Raw genomic sequence first — 24,720 nt, 5'->3', positions numbered from 1 at the left:
AGTGGGAAAGGAAAATGAGGTGACCCCTTGGGGAGCCCCCGGGTGTATTTGCAACAGATCTGTGTTATTTCTATGGGACGTATTAACCTGACTGTAACTATGAGACTGACACCCTCAGACCCTATCCCATCCCACCCATCCCTCCCTCCCCAGTGACTTCCTACAGGTAAAGCACAATGAAAATGCCCAGGAAAAAAGGCAGCAAAACATTTAACACCCCCCCCCCCCCCCCAAATTCATATTACACACTAATAATACTTAAAAAAAAAAAAGGTTTTGTCATCTCATGTCTTGCAGTCAGAATAATCAAAACAAGCCAAATGTCCCCAAAAACATGGCAATGGAGGGGTGCGGAAAAAAGACATCCCTTTAATAAAACATTATCAACAAATATCGTACACAAACTACAATGTAGAATAATTATTACTTGGGTTTCTTTTTTTTTTTCTCATTGTTTTTCCCCCTCTGGGTAACTTTTCGAACCAGACTACAAGGTAAGAAAAAACACGGAAACAAGATACAATGCTTGCAATAATCCGCACAAAGGGCAAATCCGAGGGAGGAGAGAGTAGTTTACAGAATATGATATACATGGAGCAGAAACGGGAGCTGGAGAAAGAAACAAAGACCAAACTACAGGGGAAGTGTTCATGTACAGAGATCCCAACCCGCCGCCTTGGCTCGTGTCCCTTCCTCTCCCACCAGAAGGAAGGGCCTCCGATGCTTGCCATGAGTTTTTATTTCCTTGATACAGAGCGAGCCTACAGAATAGCAAGGTTACATCTTTAACAACAAGAATGCCTTAAAAAATACCTCCATCCAGTTCCAAATCAGAGAGAAGTGAAACCTTGACAAGAGCACATCTCTAAAGTAAAGAATACCCCCCCCCCAAAATACCCCCAAAGCAAATAACCCCCCCTCCTAAAAGTTAGCTGGAGATCACAGTTTCCAAGTCCCAGGTCAGATTAACCCTTTTCTTTCGGTGGATTTAAGACAAAAATCATAACAGAAATCAACTGTTTGCAGTGAACCAGCTGAAGGGCTCTGGGGAAGGGAGGGGCAGAGATTTCTTCTTGTACTCAGAGAGGGGGGGAAAGACTAACACAGTGCATGCCACAGTCACAGAGAGCAAGATCACGGTTCATTCGAGGATGTGATCCTAGAAGGGGGCACCTGCGTTAACAAAGAACGAGGTGATGGAGTCTCTTCCCCAAAGCAGATCTTGTTAACTGGAGGAGGAAGCGTTGTGCTGCAGAACGAACCAAAAACCAAGGCCCCCAAACCAAACCAAAACCATGGGGGGGGTGGGGGGAGAAGGAAAACCACCCCAAAACACAACCAAAACCAGGCCTTCTGAACGAAAACCACCATTGTAAACTGTCCAGTTTATTATTAAAAACCAAAAAATAAGAGAGAGAGAGAAATAATAATGACTACAACAGAGACAACATGAGATTTCATATCTAGACTAGCTTCCTGGTGTCGCACGGCACAAACATACAACAGGTTCGGTTTCTGTCTTTATTTAAAAGAACAAAGCAAAGAGATCGGAGTTGGGTGCTAGAGGCTTCCGTTTGTTTCCAAAAAGAAGTGTCATGTACATATATAAACCCTTCTGCACAAAGAAGGGTCTTGTCATGTCTTGAAATATCTTAAGTTTTGTCCTTCATGTTTTATGGAATAAAAAGTTCAGCCTTTTTATTGCATGAAACTAAACCTGGGGTTTTGTCCCCCGCCACGCGTGTCCCTGCCCATACACCTAGCTTCTTCTTCTTCTTCTTCTTGCATAAGTCGTTGAGATCCTCCGAACGGCAGCTGACTCTCTTGATCCTGGAGAGGAGGAGGGGGAGGGAAATCACACACTCATCGTCATGCTGGGGGAATACTGGAAGAGAGACAGAGCCAGGGTGAGAAACCAGCCGGACCAGACCCATCCCCGATACCGCAGGGGGATGCCAAAGGATGGCTGATGACAACTATGCAGTTGGATCCAATGAGTCAGGAGCAGACTTGTATTTATCAGGGCATAATCTGCTCTGTAGCTTGCTTTTTCCACGGATAAAAATCAGCAGAACAGTATGGGGTGAGATGCAATTAAAACCAAGTAATTAACATGCACACGTGTATATGCTGCTAATAGAGGGAGGAGGGATGTCTGGAAGTCTTGAATCAGGCAGGCCGGCACGGCCCGGCTGCATCTGCACCATCCATCTCCTCTCCATCCTGTGGGATCCTCTCCCCTCCATCTGTACACCCCCATCCCACCAAGGACCCAAAACTGTCCCCACTTTCTGTCCTGGAGCAGCTCCCAGGTCCAAAAGGCATCAACGCCACCAAGGCCACCCATCCCCAGGGCCCATCCCACCATCCCCAGGGAGGTCCTCACTCACTCACATTGTCGTTTTGGAAGGAATGGAGAAAGTTGCCTCCCAGCTCCCCGTCGTCTCTTGGAGTGCCCGGGGGATTGCTAATGCCACTTATGTTGTTTGGAGAATTCTGCAGGAGATGGAGAGGGGAGGCTGTGAGCAGGGTCCTGTGCCCCCCAAAACACCATGGTGGGAGGATGCAGCCCCACCTGCCCCAACCATGTTCCCTCAAAGTGCCCCCATCATTGCGGTCACACTGGCACCCCAGTGCTGAGAAAAGGAGGCTCACACACACTCTGCTGCTCACTTACTTTTGGAAGTCCATCTATGTCTCCTGACCCTGTGCAGTGGGGGACACAAAAGGAGAAAAGCATTACCGAGCGTGCAGCGATGGTCCCCATGCCCTCCTGCCCTTCTCCTCCCTGGGTCCCCATCTGATTTCCAGCCAAAGGCTCTGCTTTGAGCACTGGTCTGAACTGGGGGCTGACCCCAGGATGGGAGCAGGCACTGGGATGCTCTGCAGCCCCCATGGAGTGAACGCCGCAGCTCCTAAGCAGGTGCTCACCTAACGATCCGTTCATGTGATGGGGCTCCATGCCACCCATGCCGCCCATGGGGCCGTCAGAGCCGGGGCCCATCGGGAACTGCGGAAGGAGAAGGGGACAGAACCCAAAATCAGCCACAAAACCACCCTGCACATCTGCCATGGCCCTGGTGGCTCCATCCCTATCCCAGCCACCCCTCTGGAATGGGGTGAGAGGAGGGACGCACCCACCCCTGAGGCTGTGGGGAGGTCGTGGTATGTAAATCATGGAGTACCAAGTTGGAAGGGACCTCAAGGATCATAGAATCAATAGTTAGGGTTGGAAAGGACCTTAAGATCATTAAGTTCCAACCCCACTGCCATGGGCAGGGACACCTCACACTAAACCATGCCACCCAAGGCTCTGTCCAGCCTGGCCTTGAACACTGCCAGGGATGGAGCATTCACAACCTCCCTGGGCAACCCATTCCAGTGCCTCACCACCCTAACAGGAAAGAACTTCTTCCTTATATCCAACCTAAACTTCTCCTGTTTAAGTTTTAATCCATTACCCCTTGTCCTATCACTACAGTCCCTAATGAAGAGTCCATCCCCAGCATCCCTATAGGCCCCCTTCAGATACTGGAAGGCTGCTATGAGGTCTCCACGCAGCCTTCTCTTCTCCAGGCTGAACAACCCCAACCTTTCATGGCAAAACCATGGTCCAGCCCCACCTTACCAAGCAGAATCTGGCGAGACCCACAGCAATGCAAAGGGCTCCCTCCCTCCCAACCAATGAGCCTAAAACCCTCCTGTATCCCCCCAACACAGCTGCCACCACCCTGGCCGGAGCGGCAGGACCGCCGCTCTCTTAACAGGCATCAGAAATGAACAAAGTCGCCCAAGAGTTAATCGCTTTTGGATGGTTTGTTTTATTCCTGTTTTGTAACAAATGGCTGAAATCAATTAAACCGCTTTCCTCGCAACTGATGAAGTTAATTATGATTTGTTATGGTATCTGATATGTAAATTATTAGAAAGCAGACTTACATTCGATCGACTGCCTGCGGGCGGTACTGGATTAATCATTGTGTAGATGTTGTCACTTGAATTTGTTGAATCTGTGGAACAGTGAAGCCCAGTAAGGAGGGTGATTAATTCATTTCTTAATTAAAACAAACTTGTGCCACTTGAACTCATTCTTTTGTATTTTATCACCTAAAATTCCCTCTAAGTACCACCATTTTCTGCCTAATTTGTACTTAATGAAGATCCACAAAGTTTTTAATCACGGAAATTCAACTGGAGAATGATTCAAGTCCTGCTTGGGAAGTGCATGGAGGTAATTCCCACATGTGGAGCACTCCTCACCTCCCCACGCCCTGCAGCACCTGAATCCATAGGTGGGTAGGAGGAGTATCCCAAATGCCATCCTGAAGCCAAGCAGCCCATGCCGCTCGCCCCGCACAAAGGCAATAGCTACATGAGTTGGTTATCACTGGCTGGGCATGGGTTGCCCATGCTTGGTGGTGCATCCCTAGGGGATGAGGGCTTCCTAGCAGGGGAAGGGACTGGAGAAGGGGATTTCGGGGGGTTCATACCTGCAGGACTGGGCATGATGGGTGTCCCTGGAGGACCGCCACCGCCGGGCGGACCCTGTGAAGAGACAAAGAAGGGATCAGCCATGCAAACACCATCAGCATCACCCATCACCCCACGTCTCCAAATGCCCCCCACAGCTGCACTTTGCACCCCCAAACCCAGCCCCCCAACAGACAGTGATTCCCTGAGCCATAACATCTCTGCACCCCGATGACAGGATGGACAGATGGAGCCGGAGGACTCACCACGTATGTACCAGGCGATGAAGAAGAGTATGGGATCTGTAGAGAGAAGAGAGCCAGGTTCAGCCATGGGGTGCACTGGGGGGTCCCGAGGGCTGGACCCCAGTGGGGCACAGCCAAAAGCCCCCCCCACCCCTTCAAACCCAGCCAAGAGGGTGGTACCAGGGCCCCGCAGCTCCAGCTGCACCCCACAGAGGAGCAGGGTTTAGATGCGGTTCTGAACAAGAAGTTGAGGAACCCCTCTAATTAGAAGGATTCAGCTAATAAGGAGTGGGCTCATTGATGGGATGCTCCCCAAGCCAGGCTGGACAGAGCCTTGGGTGACATGGTTTAGTGTGAGGTGTCCCTGTCCATGGCAGGGGGTTGGAACTGGGTGATGCTAAAGGTCCTTTCCAGCCCAAACCGTTCTATGATTGTGTGATACTCACTGAGTTAGCACTGCTGGGGTTCGGCCACGGTCTCCCGGCCCCTGGCCCCCTGTGATCAGAATGGAACAGGGGAAAAGAGAAGGTTAAGGTGTGTTTCTATCCATCCAGTCCTGCAAAACCCGAGCTGGCACCCACACCCCCCAAGGGGTTTTCCTTACATGTTAATTCCAGGCATGCCGGGACCTAGGGAGTTGGGTGGAGGTCTCATGCCGCTGCCGTAGTTCTGCAACGATAACCAAGGGTCAGTCTGCCATAAAGGGAAGGGAAACCGGAGAAGACAGAAGAAGGGGGAAAAACCCCAAACAAACACAAACCCAAGAGGGTTTGTTTGCAAAAAGAAGGGTATCTATGAGATGATGAGGATGAATGTGGAGGCAATTAGCAATCGTGCTTATAATAAACCCCAGCAATACGGAAGGGAGCCAGGCTGAGCCCCAAAGTGCCCCCTGGTCTCTGATGGAGGTGGAGGGAAAGCAGCCTCCTCCCAGCTCCAGGAGATGAGGCCGCTCTCAGCCCTCAGGCACCAGCAGCAGCCCTTTGGGCTTGTCTGTTTGTGCAGGAGAAAACAGGGGCAGGAAGAGAACAGAAAGCGTTGCCTGGGAGGTTATTGCTGCAGCATAAGGATGGGAAAAGGCTGCATGAGCTCCCCTCCGAGATGGAGCAGGGAAAACCAAGCCAGACTTGTTCTCCCCTTGCTTCCCAGCTCCCTGCTGCATCTCCCGGAGCGGGTCTGCAGCCATAGGGAGCAGGCGAGGGCAGACAGCCCCTTGGGGCTGCTCTCCTGGCTCGTTCCACCCCAGCTGGGACCAGGAGCCTCAGATCTGTGTCCCTCATCTCCTAAACCCAGCTCCAGTACAAAGCCAAGCCCAAGGCTTGGAAGGAAGAGGAATCCCCTGAACGCCACGCTCCATTTGGTCTGCTTTGCTCCCTGTGCCCTCTGGGTGATGCGCAGCCAGATTTAGGTCACGCTGCCTCTCCTCCCCTCCCACCTTCCTCCAGCGATGCATCTTTTTGGGCTGTATTTCTGCCATTTAGAGCAAACATCGCTCGGGCAGGAGGAGGGATGAATGGCCACTTCCTAATCTGAAGCCCCTCGGAGCGCTCTGAGCTGGATTTTAAGAGCAATACTTCAGTGGCATCGATTTCCCCTGGATGTATGGACGCACCGGAGCATGGTGCTCCGCTGAGGGCATCGCCAAGTTTGTTTTGAAGAGGCAGAAAAGGGTTTTCCCTAAACAAATTACCGGCAAGTCCTTAATTGAGTGAAATTCCAGCCATTTACACTGAATAGCAGCATCACACCCCCCCTTCATTTTTTTTCCCAAGGAAAGAGAAAGCTAAGCGTTTTTAATTGGAGCTGAAAGGCTGGAAAACGAAGCCAGCTGAAAGATGCTCATGGATGGTGGGGAGGGAACGCAGCTGTGCCGAGCGACCTGGATGCCAGGCTCCAGCAAGGCACTGCTGAAACCCAGCGAGCTACAAACACCCTTCACAAGAGGCACTGGCAAACCTGATCCTTGCTTCTGCAGAGCTGAAACTGCCACTATTAAAGGGAAAAAGGCAGCGGGGATCAGCTGTGAGGGATGATTCATCCTTGGTGCGTAATGAGTAGCTGTTGTCAGGATGCTGGGATGTCCTGGCTGGATGCTCTGCAGCCCTTTGGAATAACTTAAGGATGTTTACGAAGGTCCTGATGCAAAGCTTAAAGGGGAAAAAAGCCCTGGGTATGCAAGGTGTGAGGGGCTGATGGGCTCGGTTTGGTACGGTGTATATGATAAAGGGGTTGGTCTCCTCTCCCAAGTTAACAAGAGACAGGACACGAGGAAACAGCTTCAAGCTGTGCCAGGGGAGGTTTAGACTGGATGCTAGGAACAATTCCTTCCCCAAAGGCATTGGAACAGGCTGCCCAGCGCAGTGCTGGAGTCACCATCCCTGCAAGTGGATGAGGCCCTCAGTGCCATGGTGACCTTGGCATCGCTGGGGTAATGGTTGGACTGGATGAGCTTAAAGGCCCTTTCCAACCCAAGCAGTTCTATGCTATTTCTGCACCGGCGCTGGCTCCCGGATGGCTGCGAGGAGGCAGCGCCCGTGGGTGCCAGATTGGGAAGCCCAGCGCTTCTCCAGGGAAAAGCTGCCTCCAAACCACCCCCCCCCCCCCCGTCCCCGCTCCCTCTCCCCAATGTACGTACACAGGGAGCGTCGGGAGTCAAAAATAAAGCCCCGAACATTCACAACTCCCGCGGCTGCCGGAGCCGCCGCCATCCCACGCGCGCGCTCCCCGCTTCCAAGTTTCGTTGCAAGTGGGAAAGCGAGCAGCCTCCCCCAGGCAAGCGCCGCCGCTCGCCTTGGCACAGGCCACGCTGACAAATGCCACGTTCCCTTTGGGAGCAATCCTCCGGGGAAAAGGAGGATCTGAAGCATAGTGCTGATGCTAACGGAGGGATCGTCCGCGGGATGGTGCTCGTGCAGGTCTGATCCCCTTGCGCCGGGGTGGACCCTGCCGACACGGGCGGGCATCCCCAATCAGCATCCTCATGCTGGTGTTAAAGAGAGATGCCACCAGCTCCCCCTTTACACACTATTCACTTCTCCCAACAGTCTCCGGGGAGGGGGGAAACAAAACAAGGCTGCAGCGCACCCGCTCGTCTCTTGACAGACTCCCATCCCCGTGCTGCAAACTCGACGTAGGCGACGATGCAGAGAGGATAAACCTCCAACCAAAATATGGTAATCCGGTTTTTGAAGTCTCGTAGAAGGAACAAACAGGAGTGAGTCAACAACGAGCCACTCCGTAAAGTGAATCCATGGGAAAGATGGCATATATTAACCCAGATCTGCTTAATTTCAAGAGTTTACTCCCCTTGCCTGAAATAGAGAGCTCAAGCAGGCAGGCGGAGGGGAAACCTCGCAGGGGAAAGCCTTATTCCCCTGCCGAAGGGATCTTTGCAATTCCTTGTTATTTATTTATTTCTAATGCAAGCCTCCTTTCCCTTTCCTGCTGTTAGGGTTGGAACCATTTCCCAAGCAGGCAGTGTAATGCACTCAAAGGCTGCTCCGGCGCGGTACTAAGTGCCATCCCCTTTGACGGAAGGGCAGGGGGGATGTTGCAATATCCTTAATGAGCTCCAAAGACCTCACTCATGTTAAAAGGAAGGGATTTCCAGATGCAAGACTAATGTAAAACACATTAACACTAATGGGGGGACAGGGTGTGTGTGGGGAACTCCCAGCCCTTTGAGCCTCAAGAGGTTGTTTTGATGGAGCCTGTAAGATGCTCTTTGGTGCTGGGGCTTACCTGTGGACCGGGACCCATGGGGCCCATCCCTCGCGGAGGATTCATCCTTTGCATGGGGCCGCCCATGTTAGGGTGCCCTGTTGGGAGGAGAGCAGGGGTGTTACATGGCACAGCAACCGCTTTGGGTCCCAAATTAACAGGCAATGATAAAGGTGAACGTTCAGCCCTCCCCTGCTGGGTTTACCTTGCTGTCGCGTGGGATCCATCGAATTGGGCAGCAATGGCTGTGTACCGGGAACAGCGCCCGGGGGCTGTGAAGGCAAGGGAAGGAAGAGTAAAAAACCACAGTAACAGCTAAAATGCAGCCCACAGACAGAGATTTGGGTTGAGGGTTTAGGCTTTCAGTGGGCTCCTCAGTGAGCAACCCGGGATGCACCACCCCTTCTTGCTGCATCATAACCTGCGGTTGCTTGAGCATCCCGCATCCTGCTGCATCCCACATCCTGCTGCATCCCGGTTATATCTTCCTACAGCCTCCGTGTGTTTGCCTCCCCTTTCCTTTCACAAACACCCTCTAAAAACCACGTTAAGTCACCAGTGTTTCCTTCTCTCCCTGCAATCCGTGCGGTGTCAGGCTGCTGTGTTTTAGGGAAGCAAGGGGAAGCCCAGGCTGCATGGAGCAGAGGTGTCAAAGCTGGCAGGGAAAGGAGACCAGCAGCACAGCTCCCCAGTATTCACACAGCACCAGGTCCCAACTGCACAGGTTGCAGTGGGGAGATGCTCCATTTGCAGCAGACCAGCGTTCAGACCCATCCCCATGCGGGCAGAGGGGAAGGCGGATGCTCCCCCTCCCCAAACCCCCGTTTCTGCTCAGCCAACACGCTATTTAAAGTTCAAAGGCTGCTCTGAACAGATAAAGGGGCAGAAAATCGCAGATACCATCTGCCTGGGGGAAGCAAACTGTAAACAGTTTTGCTTCAGCGCTGCCTTTCATTTGAGGGCCGACACAGGATGGATCCCACTGCTGGAGCGCAGCGCGGGCACGGGGTGCACGTGGCTGTGCCAAGGCACAGTCTGCCCAGTCCCTGGATGCTGGCAGCAGGAGGAAGATAAACGAGGAGGGGCTGCAGAGATGGGTATTTACACTTGTGCTGTCTGACCTTCCTGCCTGCCTATTTATTCCTCTTATCCCTCTGGATGTGACCATAACCTTGCTGAGCGATGCGCAGGTACAAACCCGTGTTTTACACATGGTGTTTGGGGAGAAAGAATTAAACCCTTCTCATTAACTTTACCCATTCCTGGATGCTTGACCAGCCTCCCCAAACCAGTCTCCTGCCTGCCCCAGCTCACTGTGCTCACCTCCAGCAGAGCCCAGGACCACAGCAGGATGAGGTCCCACTAAAGCTGCCCCATGAGGAGGTGCGGTCAATTAATACCTCTCTAAAACAACCACCAGTGCCCTGCTGGGAGGCTCTTGCAGCCCAACCAGGCTTGGGGAGGTCTCACATCAGCCACCACTGAGTTTTTCCCAGCTCCATCTCAGCTGTCTCCTCATCATTTAGCAAGATCCAGCGATTTAAGTCCCAAATCCACACGAAGCAAGCTGCTACATCCTATTTCCTGACTATCCCACTCTTTCTGCTAATAAGAGCTATACAAAACCCATGTTGTTAGCCAAAAATCAAGCTCCCAAGGTAACATTTACACAGTCACCTTTGCTCCTCAAAGGAATAACAGGTTTCCTTTAATGGTTCGGCCATTACCCTATGGATCTGCATGGCATCGTAGGGAAGGAGATGGAATTCCTCACCCAAAGGCCACGCGTTCAGGCAGCGCGTGGGGTGGAAGCCTCCGTCCGTTAAGGCCAGAAACAAACTGCCCTTGTTTAAGCTGGGATAAAGAGGATAAAACCCAACCCCAAAAATTCAGCAGCGACCTGCCCCGCTTGACCCCGCCGCTGATCCCAGCACTCGCTCGACCCAGCAGCGGGATTATCTCCATCACTTTAATTTTCCGTGATTGCAGGGAAAATCCAGCCGGGCAGCAAGCATGCTGAGAACACCACAAATCAAAAGCAGCCTATTCCCCACCCTGGATTCGCCTGAACCTCAAAACAGCATTAAAATACCATGGTTATGTGATAGCACCGAGAAAACAGGATGCCCGATGGAGCCGATGCGATGCTTGCCATCCGGACCCGAGGAGCATCTTCAGGATGCCCATCCCTTGTCCCCCCGATCCCAAACGAAAGCCATCCCTAGGAACCCCGCCAGCAGGGAGCACAGTACCTGGTTGCCCATCCTGATGGGGGGCCGGGGACCTCCGGCGTAGCGCGGCGACATGAACGGCTGCGGGGACACAAAAGGGAGGTGAGGGCCGAGCTGCGGGGAGGCAGCACGCTCCCCACGCACGCCGGTTAGCCTGTACACGCCGTGTTTGGGTGAGTTTGGTGTTGTCTGGAGACATCCTCTTTAAAAAAAGTGATATGTTTCCAAAGGAAAAAAAAAGGAAAAAATATGAAAAGAAAAAAAAGGTGTCCGGAGTCCTCTTATTTTTTTTTTTTTAATGGTTTCTCTGTAGGTTTGGTGTTTGACATCGGCAATACTAGGTGAGGCTGTTCCAATCAGTGCATGGGAAACCCTGAGTGTTAGGTACTGGTCAGGTTTAAATATATAGAGGTATATAAAAAAAAGTGGCAAATAAGCACATACAGACACGCACACACACAAAAAAAAACCCCAGTGCTAAGTACTGATAAAAAACCAGAGGAAAGATTTAAAGTTACTCTTTTCTTGCTGCTACTAAACAGAAGCTTAAAAACCCACATCAAGTTAAACTTCTCAGGCTACCTCGGGAAGGTAAAACAGGCTGATACCCACGATTGACTTCTCAGGCCATTGACCACTGCACATCCAAAAAAAGGGGAAAGGAAAAAAAAAACCACCACAAAAAAAGAAGGGAAAAAAAGCCAACATTGTGCTTCAGAGCTGGGATGCCCAAGGGGGGGGATGCTCCCCAGGGGAAGCGGGTTCCCGCTGCCCAGCATGCTTATAGAGGGGGGGAAGAAAAGGCAAATCGAGCGCACGTCCCAGTTCACAGCCCTACCCATCGCTAGTGTCTTTACCTGACTGTGGGGTCCCATCATGCTGTTAGGATTGTGGGGTGGAGGCTGTGCGTGTGGCGAGGGCTGTGACCCAGGCGGTCCCTGTGAGGTCAGACAGTAGAAGGAGGTTATAGATTAGCACATGAAAGCGCAGAAAAGAGCTAAAAAAAGGATTGACGGGTGGACCTGTTTTGTCAGGGAGTCCGTCCTCCCATTTTTCCTCTTTTTTTTTTTCGAGTTTCTATTCATTTTGCAGCTGAACAATGAATAATGAGATATGGGAATAATAATAAAAAAAAAAATGTTAAAAATATATATCCAAAATCAGAACATCTGTCAAAATACAGCAGCCACATCGTAAATAGTCCCGGGAGTTCAACCAAGTCTGCAAGGAGAAACACAACAGGGAAACGCTTCGCAAGGGCGTGCAACCAGGAAGAAAAAAATATACAGGAGAGGACCAAAGAGGTTGGGGAAATACAAAAAAACACCCCAAAAACCCTAAAAAAGAAAAAAAGCATCGTTTTCCTCTCCCATCCCAAAGGTTGGAAACACCTCTGTTTGGGGGGCGGGTTGACAGCGTGGAGGTGCTGGAGAGGATGAGGAGCACATCCCACCTGGAGCCTGGGCAGCGTTTAGCCGGCACAACCGGGGCTGCATCGCCAGGCTGTGGGGATGCAACATCCTTCCTCGAGGTGGATTCCCTAAGGATTGGAGTAAAATGGCTTGCGAGCAAAGAAAGGATGTCTGGGGAGGGGGGGAAGGAGAGATTAGTTGGTGCAGGTTTAAGGCTGCAATGCAGCAGCCGCTGACATTTTGGGCTTGAACACCCACTTTTTTTGCTTTTTACTTTAAATTTCCCTTAAAAGCACGGAATGTTTGGAAAAGCCACAAGCTCTGCGCAGGAATATACTGATGTGTGTTAACATAAAGGGAAGGGGAGGGGGGGAAGGCTGGTTTTTGACTCAAAAGAGGTGTAATTGGTAGTGAAAGCAAACGAGCTTTGTCAGTAGGTGATGGGAAGCGACGGCAGGCTCCAGGACCGGCGCCGGAGCAGATGTTCTCTACCTGCCTCGTTACTAATTTCAACAAGTGTTCGCCTTCTAGCTGCTGCCAGCAATGGCATGGTTTGTTACCATGAGCAATTTTCTTAATTAACAGACATTAATTAGCCATTTAGCAATTTTGCAAGCATTTGTTTAGCAGCTTTCCTAAACATGAATACCACTGTGATAATGGTACTGATTAGAGGGTCCCCTAATTAACAGTACAGGGAAGGAAAATTGAAATCACATAAATTAAAAAGGGAGGGGAAGTTAATGAAGGCAGGACATATTTGCACCTGCAAATCTTTTGTACAGCGGAAACTTGAGTGCAATGTAAATAAAGTAAGAGGGTGGGTTTTTTTCCTCCTTTCTTTTTTTTCTCCTCTCCTCTTTATTTGAACTGTTTGGTGGCGAGATGGAGCCAAGCGCATTGGAACCAACAGCCTCCTGCCAGCCTCCCCGCTCCAGCCGCTGCGCCTGGGGGAATGAGGTCCCACTGTTTATTCTCCAGGAGGTGAAGGCAACCACTTCCAGGTCCTACTGCCCAGGGAGCCTTGGCTGGAAGAGGTCACAGCGCCTCTGGTCAATCCTTCCAATGGCAACACGACCACCTTCTCCATCCACGTCCCATCAGAGCGGAGAAGACAAACCTCTGCGGTCCAATTGTAGCATCAAGCTCCTTTAGCAGAAGTCCTCTCCATGCATGAAACTAGGCTTATTTCTGCTTCTCAGGTGGCTCACTCTGCGTGAATGCAAACTGAACCGGGGCACCGGCCACTTCACATTATCAGTTCACAGAGGACAGCACTCCCCAACGAGGTCTGGCCATCACAAAAGCCCTTCTACACGTTACAGCTGCAGGATTTGGGGTAGGGAATATTGGCAGATGTGAACGTGCGATGAAACCAAGTGGAAGGGAAAAAACAGGACTTGCAGAGGCCAATCAATCCCATCAATGCAAGAGTCAACAGGTCCTCCACAATGCCTGGCTTGCTGTGCTGCAAGGAGGAGGTCACTGTTATCCAGGTACTGCCTGAATAGGCACGCAGACCCCATCCTGGAGCTACTAAACCCCTCATTAAACTCCTGATGTCCTCACTGTTGTACCCCCCCAGCATGTGAGGGTGTGGGGATAACAGGTATTGACTGCATGGCCGCCTATACGCACCCCAGCTGGGCCTGGAGGTGATGCTTTAGGTCTGCCTCTGGAGCTTCAGAGCAAGCAGTGTTTGGTTATTGCAGAAGAATCATCTATATGAGACAGCAGTGTTTTCGCCAGAGAAAAATCCCCCGTGGCAGCTGGATCCAGAGAGCATCAGTTGTTTCTGCTGCTGAATGCATCCTCCACAGTGTGGTCCTGCCCCGCTGCCCCAGGGCTGCTCCCTGGGATGCTCCAGCCTTAGCACCGCAGCATCCTCGCCACTCCATTATCCCATGCGGTACCACTCGCAGCAGAGACTTCTGGATACCGTGACTGCAGACACCCAGCTTGTGCAAACGTCTCGGCAGGCAGGGAGGAGCCAAAAGGGGCTTTTTTTCTTCTTCCTTTTAATTCTTTCCTTGTTTTTCCAAACCCAGCAACGAGCAGCAGCATCCGAAACGCTCGCTCCGGGCTGCAGCCACCGCGGCCCCCTCCCGGCTCGGCTGCTCTGCTCCATGAGGAACACAGACCTTCTGGATATGGTTATCTCCATAAAGATTTGCAGATGTTTCAGGGCCGGGACCTGCGCTGGGCCGGGAACGCCTGCTGGATCGATTGCTTCTTCGCATGGGTTTCCCTCGCTGCAGAGGAGGCGGGAGACGATCCTGATGGATCGCGGTGGTTGGAACAAGTGTTTTGCAGAGATGACATGTGGGCTCCGACCAACAGAACCACCCTTTCCCCTTGAAAAATGTGTATTTAGCAGTGATTAACTAGTGCTGTTAGGAGAGGAGGCTGAACGAACACAGTCCTGCTTCTTCCACATACCAAATGCTCCAGTGTCACATTCCCTCGGAGCTCCATCCGATGGCTAATTCACTCTCATCAAGAGCAGCGCTCTCCCCAACAGGAGAAACCCCGTCAAGTTCTGTTTTCTTTCCACCCTCAATCTGCATGCTTGCAGAGGGGTTGTTCTTCACCTTCCCATTGCTGCCCCAAAAACACCCCCAATAACCAACCCAAACAGCTAAAACAGTGTTAGAAGGGATTGTTTCTGATGGCTGTCGGTGCTCCAATCTCTTCTCTGCTTCATGTTTTCCCCCCTCTACACTATGGGCACGTTAAAAGCCCAACCTGGCCCATCGGATGACCAAAGTTTGCTGCTGCTTTCTACAGGGACTTCCCAGGCGATCGGGTTATTTCCAGTCTGTCTTTCATGAGGTCAACTCCTCAAACTTCTTGTAAAATATTAAAGATGGAAAATGGCACGAGCGATCATAGCTCTGCGTGTGTCAATTTATGTTTCCAGCCTAACTCACCACAAATGGATCACGTTTGATGGGCTACAGACTTGCAGCTAATGGGCGAGTTTTTCTATTTGAGAACGTTTCCAAGCACCTCTGGGGGTAGCAGAACCACGCAGGATGGTACGAGCAGGCAAAGCATCGCTGCCACGAGATACCGACAGTTCAGAGTTAGCAACAGAAAGGCATCTTGTGCTTTATAATACCTGCCCCTGCCTTCTGGCTTTGACATTAGAAAACACTAAATGAAGTTAGAGGGGTATTAATTACAGATGTGCCTGGGTTTGTCAGATGGGTGCTTTAGTTCTACCGAAGGAGAGGGAGGTTTTGCAAGTTGTCAACAAAAACATCCCTGAAGGAGCCTTTAGGAGAGATGCTCCTGGTGCCTTCAAAGAGGAAGGCCATGGTCGCCTTCCAGTGCTGGGACACAGCTGCACCTTCCCAAGAGAGGGCAAGGCAGGGCAAGGCAAGGCAAGGCAGGACAAAGCAAGGCAAGGCAAGCAGGGCAAGGCAAGGCAAGGCAAGGCAAGCAAGGCAAGGCAGGCCAAGTTCCCCCGCAGACAGCGAAAGGCAACCGTGGGCAGGAGCTCTGCCTCGCCTGCAGCTGGGGCTCCCAACTGCAGAAGCCTGGTTTTAAGGAATACGTTTAACACAAGCTCTTCAGGAAACAAACCCGTGTCAGCCGGAGCCAAGAACAGTCACCTCCATCTGGCTGGAGCACCCGAGAGAAAGTTGACTGCAAATCCCACCATATGCTCCAGACGCTCGGTACAAAAGCCTCGGGCATCCTCCTAAACTTCCAGAAAAAAGAACTTTCTCCCATGCCTGCTCTTCCTTTCCTGCAGCTCCTCAGCCGCCTTCCTCCTAACCCTGCCTGCTGCATGGCTGATACTGGGTTCTACCCTGGGGTTTTGGGGAGGGCAGCCCCGTCTCGTGGACCACACTGGGTGGTCACCTACGTTTGACATATCCCAAAGGCGGGATGGGAAATCCCACTGAGACATCAGGACAGCTGAGCAGGGGGAAAATGGTGGCATCCAAAGAGGGAGCAGGACAACATGGACCCCTTCCTATCGCTCCTGGCTTTACCATCCTCACCCCTATGGGCGACCTGACCTAACGGGATGTGCTGCGGGATGCAGGGAGGAGAGGCGGAAAGAGGAGGGGATGTCGGGGGGCTCCGGAGCCCCCCATCCTCCCTGGCTCCCGAGGCCTCTCTGCATTAGGGGGCAGTGTGGGAACACGGAGCAGGCGGTGCTTTGTTTTGGTGCATCTCTCCGAGCTGCTGATGCATAGCTAACGCAGCGCCGACATTGATTTATGGTCAACTTTCCATTTCATCAGCGCACGGGGTACAGGGCAGCACAGGGAGTTTGCACTGGGGAGAGGAGGCAGAGCCAGGGCTGGGGGCTGCTGGCTGCCCCCCTGAGCATGTATTTAGTGTTAAGGAGGTGCGGTATTAATCGTTTTCTGTTTCCAATTTTCCTCCCTACATTTCCCTGGCACCCTCCTTTTGAGGGATGTGCCCCCCGGCATCCATCCAGCTTTCACAACAAAAGCAGGAACGCCTCCGATGACCTTTTGGAGGATGAGCAGAGGGTTTGTTTGCTCATCTCAATGGGACAAAGAGAGAGGTTTCAATGCAAGCACCTACCCACGCCGGCCATCAACCCAGCCACCTTTTGTCCGGAGCACAGCCCGATGCCGTGCTGCTGCCTGGCACCATGCAATGCCCCCGCAACCCCAGGGTGCCCACGACCTCTCCTTTCCTACCCTTCTGGGGGGGCTTTGGGGCACTGCAGGCTGCATCTCCCTTGTCCCCCAGCCTGAAGGTCGCTGTTGAGCCCCAGCATGGTGAAGGGACCCTCCCTGCAAGACGATGGCTGCAGATGGGCACTGCAGCCTGGACTCCTCCTCTCCTTGCCCTCTCCCGATGTGTTACTTCCCCAAGCTCACTCCCATGGGCTTTTAGGCCACCAGCTCCCAGGAATGGCCCATATCAATTTTCCCTTTGCTGACAGCAGCGTTGTGTGGTACTGGGAGGGTTTAATGCACCCCCAGCCTGGCAGCGCAGGGCTCCTGCAATCTCAGCTTCGCTCATGACTCCCCTCCTCAGCTCCCATATGAAGCCCCACCATGGCAGGGCAGTGACAGGCCCTCTAAACCCTCCCAAAACCAGTCTGCCCATGCTTGCTCCCCCCAGGGATATCCCTTGCAAGTCTCTGGTGCTTGCAGGATGCTGCAGAAGAACAAGATGCTGAAACCCCCTGAGCCTTCTCCATCCTCCGGTCTCCTAGCACCAGCTGAGGTGGTACCATCAAGAACCTCACTCCCTCCCAGTGCTGGCACACCAAGGGCTGGGCAGAAACCCTTTGCATCTCCTGTGACCTGTTTGGTTTTGCCCTCTTATGTTCAGCACTTCAGCTTCCTACAGAGACAGGAAATCACCCCCAGGCTGTGACCAGCTCCCTGCTGAGCCTCCAGCCCACCTCTGCAAGAGCTGGTGTCCAGCATCTCCTGAAGCTGGAAGGAGCTCCAGCACCTGCAACAAATCAGACAGGCTTTCATGGAGGCCGTGTTCAGACTGTGTTAAGAGGTGGGATTTTTCTTCTCCCCTCCATCTCCAGAGCTGGGAGGAGAAACCAGATGTTGGAGGGCTTTCAGGAAAGGCAGGCTCTTGAGATGTCACATGCGAGCCATATGCATCGGCACCCATTCCCTTTTCCCTCCCACAGCTCCAGGGATGGGCAGCATCCCCACACAAGGCACCTGCACTGGTGCCACTGGGTTTTCAGGTCATGGAACCATAGAATAGTTAGGGTTGGAAACGACCTTAAGATCGACTTCCAACCCCTTAAGAAAGCAGGGCTGCTTCTGAACCTCCCTTCCCCAGAGGCTCCTGGCGCAGCTCCACAAGATGTAGGGAGCTAGAATCATCTGTCTGCTCCTGAATAGGACCCCGAGTGCAACACCACTATGTGAGGGCAGACAGCAAAGCACAGGGGACAGCTTGGAGGCTGTCAATGTGAAGAGTGGAGACAGCAGCATGCACAGCACGCCTGGGGAGATGTGACTCCTCTTCCTCACCTTCCCCTTTGGGGGAAAGCCAACTCCTACTCTTGAAGCCTTGCCCTAACTTGGTGCTAGCTGTGCAGCCCTCGCAGCTCCGTGTGAAGCAGGAGCCCCAGAGGACAGTCAGCTCCACCACGGGGTGAGATCAGGGCTCCTGGAGACACATTGGTTGGAAGCAGCAGCTTGGCACTGGAACTGCTGGCAGCGGCTGTGACCTGCGAGATAGCATCTCTGCTGCTGGCTTCACCCCGTGCCGCTACAAGCTTCGCCTGTTTTAGGGTTCCCGATCGATATCGGATATTCTTACTTTGTCAGAAGCATGCTCAGGAAATGGGATCTCACTCAGAGAAACCCCAGGCCCTCCTTCCCCCTTCCCATACACACGCAAGCGGCGGTACTGGGCTCAGATATCGCCACAATAAATCACAAGCGCCTTATCGAGCCCGCCTGCCTACAGCCGGAGAAGCTCTCCCATACACAGATCGCAAGCCCAGATACAAACCAACCCCAACATCTTGCCAAAACAAATACTCCTTCCAACCCTCGTCCCATTCGTTACACGGACAAGTGTTTCTTCCTCAAGAAGGAAGATTTTAATGCACCGAGAACTGAAGCCACTGCAAAGGGACTGCAGAGCAACCCACAAAAAACTCCATAGTTCGCATCTGAGAACGCCTTTCCTATGCGCTTGTCGAGATCCTTTCCATCAGCATCACTCCAAACATATGGTACCCCCTCCTCGGTCAGAGCTCAGCGCAGGAGAAGGAAGGAGTGAGGGGATTTGGGGGACTTTGCTAGGTATTTGCTTACAAGGTGCCTCCCCGGCATGCGGGAATTTGGCTGGAGCCTGCAGCCACAGCCAGGGTTTGTTAATGCTTCCAGTGATTGCATTTGGAAAGAATCAAGCGGTTAACCAGAGGAGGGGGAAGAAGTTTCAGGGATCAAAATCCAGCATGTTTTCAATTATGCACGTCTGTTAGGAGCGGAGAACAAACACAACCCCAACCCAAACACAAACCAAGCAGCTCTGGAAAAAAACACTGGTTGTAAATACACAGTAACCTCTTCGAGCGCGGAAGGGATTTGCTTTAAGGCCACAAAGAGTAGAAAGCAAACGTGGAAGGGCAGCGGGACACGAGTTATGCCCACACGGGTCAGCATACTGCTTCCCTAGCATCCCCTTGGGATCAAAACACAGGCACAACAGCGCTGACACCCAGAGCGTAAGCAAACACGTGCGTGGTGTGGAGGGGAGCATCAGGAGGAGTGGGAGCCTACCTGGAAGAAGCCGGGTGGGATGGGGCCCCCGGGCATCCCGTCGTTCGGGGGAATGTTTCCAAGCACGGGACTCGGGGCGGCTGCTGCGCTCTGCAGGGAACAAAACCAGGACAAACACAGTGGGATGAGTTAGGAGTTAAGGGGAAGAACACATCTAAAAGGCTGTCTCTTCTGCCACAACCCGATGAGTCACTTTGCTTCCTACCTCCAGAGCCCCAAGCATCGCTGCCCATGCCTTGAGCACCTTCCCTCCATGGGGAAGCAAGCAGAGGGGCACCAGCCTCCGCGATTTGCCCATGGAGGAGATGGCTGCACAAAACCTGGCGATAATTCCAGGGTTTATTTATTCCTTTACCCAGGCATTTAGCTTCATGAATCCACCAAGGAGCCTCATCCTCCATGTCAAGCTCTTTGCAAGCTTTTTGAGTACTTCTCTTACCCGCACAGGTTTGCTGGTTCGGTTCTGTCCTCTGAAAAAGATGCTTCCCTGACCTCACCAGCATGCCAAAGTTTTGTTATGGATTTCCAAATTCACTGCATCCCATCTGTGGGGTCACACTCTCCTCGTGCCTCCCCAGGATGAGCCACCTGAGAGGCTCCAGCTCTGAAAAGGAGGGATGGGGAAGGACACGAGGTACCAGGACACCCTGCTCAGCATCTCTACTTCTCTGCACTTCCTTGCTGTGCCGAGGAGCTGGAGGCACTGGGAAAGCACCGGAATGATGAGAAGCTCCTACCCAGAAGGAGAAGATCTTTCCTTGAAGACCTCTGCTTGCAACACATCCCTGTTGGAGTTCAGAGCAGTACCTGTGCTGCTGAAGCGCTCTGGTTTAACCATCACCATTACCCAGGGCACTTACAAGGGAGGCTCGGTGCTATTAACTGGGTTTGGATCACTGAGCTACACCCTCCATGACTTTTACGATGGATTTACCCACCTAAAACCACATGGCAGGGCTGAGGGAAAGCATCCACCATAAAAGAAACTGGGAGAAGAATTTTCCACTGAGGAAATCCCATCAACAGACGGGGTACACGTGAGCCTGCTCACGCTTGGTCCTACCCCAAAGCTTGGAGCATCCTATCCCCACCAAACCCTGCGTCCTGACAGCAGCTGAGCCAGCCCCAGCCCCTCACCACATCCGATGCAGTGACAACCACAAGACTTGGGCAGCCTGGATAATTAAGGATTGTTATTAAGGACTAAGGCTTGCCAAGGTTGGGAATCTCACTATTCCAGAACAGAAAGACTCGCAGAGGGCAAGCATCAGGCCTTGTGTCTTCCCATCATCCCTTATCCCCCCTCCATCATGCTCTCCAGCAGCATCCGGCATGCAGGATGTGGGATGAAGGCCAGGACCACGCCGGATGAGCTGTCCCTTCTCCCACCCCAGCACGTCAGAGCTGCAAGCGCCAGAGATGACAGCACAGGCTGGCTCCCCAAAAAGAGACCCTCTCTGTGAAATAACCGGGGTCCCCCTGCACCTACAGGGTCCTGAGCCCCCCCCAGCACAGCCCACACCACCACACCACACTCCCCCCATGTCCCTGAAGCAGGCATCCCAAGCAGCCTTCCCCACATCCACAGCAAAGGCCAGATCTGAGTGGTTTTACAGTTAATAAAGAAAAGTCCTGGCAGGAAAAATAAGCCTGCCCATTCCAGGCTCTTTTTATACATCAGACGGCAGCAAAAATAGACGGGAGAGGGAGTGAACCCAGTTCTCCTCCTCCCTCCATCCCCCCAAGTGGGTCAGCTATAAAAGTAAAACCAAATCTTAATCCAAGGCCATGAACATATTGCAGTTTCTCTGCAAAGCAGATGACGGTTCTTAATGCAAAAATATATAAGACCGAGCCCCAAACTGCTGTGAGCCCATTTGGAATTTCCTTTATTAAACCCTCTATCACGCAAAACGCTTCTCTCCCAAGGCGGCGAGCGCTGCAATAAAGCTGCCAAGGTGATATTTTATGGTTTCAAGAGATTTCCAGCACACCATAATCCTTTGCTGGGGGAATCTCCCAAGGCAAAATGGATCCCCAAGCGGGGAGGAGCGAAGACGGACGTGCATTTGGGGGATCCAAGGGGAAAACGGGCTGCTCTCCGCCGCACGGAGCGGAGGGAAGGAGGGCAAAGAACGACTTGAAGGAAATGCCCGTTCTCCCACAAAACCGGGGTGCTTTTCCGTGTTGAACACCCCAAAACCTCACCTCTGCCTTCGTGGTGCAAACGGGGATCCCAAATTCCTCGCGCATGTGGTGCTTGGCAGAACTCGGTAATTAAAAGCCCATGAGTGCCCTGAGCGGGCTGCAGGATGGGAGCCAGGTTGGTCAGCCCTTGATGAATGATTTACAAGGCTTGAGAAGTGACATTTTACTTCGCTTTCATTCCCCTCCCCAGCCCCGACGCTAAGGTAAACACCCCAGGCACCTTTAGCCCTGCCGAAGCCACAAATCCCTTGGGATGCACCAGAAAAGAAAGGAAAAGGGGAAAAAAAGGCAGTGGGAATACAATTCCCAATCCCTAAGGGTGAGCGCTTTAACCCCAGGGGCTTTCCAGCTCTCATTTCCAGAAACCAGGACTTTTTTGCCTTCCCATCTGCCATCACCTGGCTCATTTTGACCTTCCTGGCTCAGAAACTCTCCTTAGGGACTCCGGAGATTTCAGCTGGAATTTGACTGCCAAGCCCCTATCCAAAAACCCCAAACCTCCCCTGCACAAGCAAAGGTGGGGATGCCATGGCAGCCGGCAGGAGATGGAGAGCACAGGCACCGTGTAGGAGCATGAAGCCCATCTGTGCTCCGTGTCCACGCTGGTGCATCCAGCAAGCACATCCAGCCACACCGAGGTCCCCATTGACACATAAAACAGATTTCCTTCCAAATTTTCCACGTTTCCTTCCGCCAAAGCACGCTGGAGACCCCTGCCAGAGATGAGCAAGGATAGCTCTGGCACAGCCAGCATGCCGGCTCGCTTGCCTTTTATTAGATGGTAGATTTGCTCCATGCTGGAAACATGTATGTGTTCCTGGAGCGCGCATCTACAGCTATATGCACACACATACATATATTTATTGTTCCCTACATATGTTGGCTTTTCCCCCCTTTCCTGGTGGAAGCCAGCGGAGCGGTGACAATCTGGATCCCCACGTTTCACTTCCAAACCAAAGCTCTCAGTTAACACACCGGCTCGGTACGCCAGCAGATGCCGTCTAAGCCTTTAAATCGCGCACTAATTGCACTAATTGAGCTAACAGTCTCTGTTTCGTCTCCCTACCCTGAGTCAACCAGCATCTTCTGGTACTGCTGTAGAGATCCAAGCTGTTGACTGTAGTGTTATTTTGTCAGCCATTAAACGATTCATCAGAGTCATTAATTGATTTATTACCGCTGCCTGCGCCTATAGCTTTGCAAATAAAGAAGGATGGAGGTCAGGAGGCAATGGAAAGCGGACAAAACAGCGCAGCCAGGAGCTGGGCACTTGAATTATCAGTGGCAGATTTGCTCACGCAGGACCTCTGGCACCAGGTTATGGGCGGGGGGAAAACAGGGACAAAATAAAAAGGAAATATGTGCTGTTCGGCTGCACTGTAAAACCAGTTAGCTTTTTCAGCTAAGATCTATGTAGGACGTAAAAGGGCCTATTAAAACCATCTTGTTTTCTTAACCTAATCCTTAGGAAGAGAGCGGGTTATTCCCCTGTATTAATTGTGTTTAAGAGCGGCAGGGAAGCGGCACTGGTGCGGCTGCACTGAGCACCTCCCCAGTCCCTGGAGCATCCTGAGCGCTCCAGCAGCATCTCGGTGTGACCCAGATGTGCTTTCCCAAGGCTGGCTGTGCCGGAGCACCCCATGGCTCATCCCACGGCCCCAGGCTGGAGCTGCTGTTTATTGACTGCAGGATTTAGGTCTCTGCGAGGGTTTGCTCAGAGCAGGGTGCGGCGAGCAGCTTCCTGCCCCCCGCCCTGCGGCACGCTCGACCCGAGAGGAGCTGTGAGGCACCACCGAGGTGCAGAGGGTTTCGGGGGCTGAACGGAAAAGCCGCAGCAGGCAGCGCAGAGATGATGGGCTGAAGTCATCACCACCAGGCAGTGTGGCACTGCCCCCAGCGCCAGGGTAGCCCTGGTACTAAAAGGCAGCAGGCAAGAAGGGAAGGTTTTGGGGAGCTTTTTGGATGCGCTGTTTGCATGGCAGGATTCTTCCTTCTCGTTCAGGGAGCGTAGCGATAGGACAAAGGGTAACGGGTTTAAATGTAAACAGGGGAAGTTTAGACTGGATTTAAGGAAGAAGTTCTTTGCTGTAAGGGTGGTGAGGCACTGGAATGGGTTGCCCAGAGAAGTGGTGAAAGCTCCATCCTGGGCAAGGTTGGACAGAGCCTTGCGTGACATGGTTTAGTGTGAGGCATCCCTGCCCATGGCAGGGGGGTCAGAACTGGACGATCTTAAGGTCCTTTCCAACCCTAACTATTCTATGATCCCCACTGCTGGACATGCCTGAGCCACCTCCAAGAGCATCTCAAAAGTGGGCCAAGGCACTGCACCCCATCCTGCAGGGCTCCCAGCGTCACAGCAAGACCACATCCTGCGTGGTGGCCCAAGCCAGCCTGCCACCCACCCCAACAAACCACACTTCACCAACACAAGGGACGGTTTCTATTGACTGTGAAAAACAGGATCCCATCGGTGGTATTTGCTGTTGTCAAGCACAAGCTGGTGCCCCCACCGCACGCTGCGGGTGAGCAGCTTTGGGTGGCACAGGCAGTGGTGCAGCTTGCCTCAGCATCACCACTTTGTCTCAATAAAGATAACCCCCAAACAGCGGTGCAAGGCACCAGCAGGCAGCAGAGAGGATGCTCCCTTCATGACCCAGCCTCCATCAACCCAGCAGCGAGATGAGGAGAGCAGAAATATCTTCACAGCACAGACCTAGACAAACTAAGGAGGGCTGGGTATTCGATTTGCTGGCTCACACCTCGCAGCCACAACAGGAGCAGCACAAGGCACTCGAGGGCAGCTGCCTCCGGGATGCTCAGGACACGTAGGTGATCTGGTCTCTATCTGCCTGCCTTTGATTTCATTTCTTGTGCCTACAGCACAAGCTTTGGAGCCTAAGGAAGAAATCAGCGTGCGGGGTCAGGACTTAAGCAGGCTGCGTAAACAGGTAATGCGGAATTTAATTGGCCTCTGGTTAAGCCTTTTCATCTCGTTAAAGCTGCCTTCATCTTATAGAGCCAGGTTTTCAATTTAATAACAGAACCCTCCCACACCTCGCCGTAACCCGATTAACGCCGGGGAGGACGGCACGCCAACCGCTTCCTCTGGACCGAGCCCTCAGATGCTCTCCTGCATCAGTCCCCGGGTCGGTGACAGCATCTGTGTTGC

General features: G+C 52.5%; 1 protein-coding gene across 4 annotated transcripts in view; it reads right to left on the bottom strand.

Moving 5' to 3' along the window:
• Window positions 1-349: 349 nt before the first annotated feature.
• The window catches only part of SSBP3 (single stranded DNA binding protein 3), a 54,342-nt gene continuing 29,971 nt past the window's right edge, over window positions 350-24,720 (bottom strand). Inside the window, exons 5-18 of one of the 4 annotated variants that reach the window (XM_061344754.1) lie at window positions 19,344-19,433; window positions 11,524-11,604; window positions 10,688-10,747; window positions 8,641-8,707; window positions 8,457-8,533; window positions 5,320-5,384; window positions 5,162-5,210; window positions 4,737-4,772; window positions 4,491-4,545; window positions 3,940-4,010; window positions 2,932-3,010; window positions 2,678-2,706; window positions 2,395-2,496; window positions 350-1,885 (exon numbers count right to left, since the gene is read on the bottom strand). In XM_061344754.1, coding sequence (XP_061200738.1) covers window positions 1,856-1,885; window positions 2,395-2,496; window positions 2,678-2,706; window positions 2,932-3,010; window positions 3,940-4,010; window positions 4,491-4,545; window positions 4,737-4,772; window positions 5,162-5,210; window positions 5,320-5,384; window positions 8,457-8,533; window positions 8,641-8,707; window positions 10,688-10,747; window positions 11,524-11,604; window positions 19,344-19,433 — 891 coding nt within the window. In that variant the 3' untranslated portion in view covers window positions 350-1,855. The remainder of the gene's footprint in view (window positions 1,886-2,394; window positions 2,497-2,677; window positions 2,707-2,931; window positions 3,011-3,939; window positions 4,011-4,490; window positions 4,546-4,736; window positions 4,773-5,161; window positions 5,211-5,319; window positions 5,385-8,456; window positions 8,534-8,640; window positions 8,708-10,687; window positions 10,748-11,523; window positions 11,605-19,343; window positions 19,434-24,720) is intronic. The other 3 variants (XM_061344752.1, XM_061344755.1, XM_061344753.1) reach the window with 3 other exon arrangements.

This window comes from Neopsephotus bourkii, unplaced genomic scaffold (genome assembly GCF_033783945.1).
Source record: "Neopsephotus bourkii isolate Nb327-2 ecotype Australia unplaced genomic scaffold, CSIRO-AGI_Nbou_v1 NB_234, whole genome shotgun sequence".
Taxonomy (NCBI): domain Eukaryota; kingdom Metazoa; phylum Chordata; class Aves; order Psittaciformes; family Psittacidae; genus Neopsephotus; species Neopsephotus bourkii.
The sequence above is the reverse complement of the archived record's forward strand: the minus strand, read 5'-3'. Positions and strand labels throughout refer to the sequence as shown.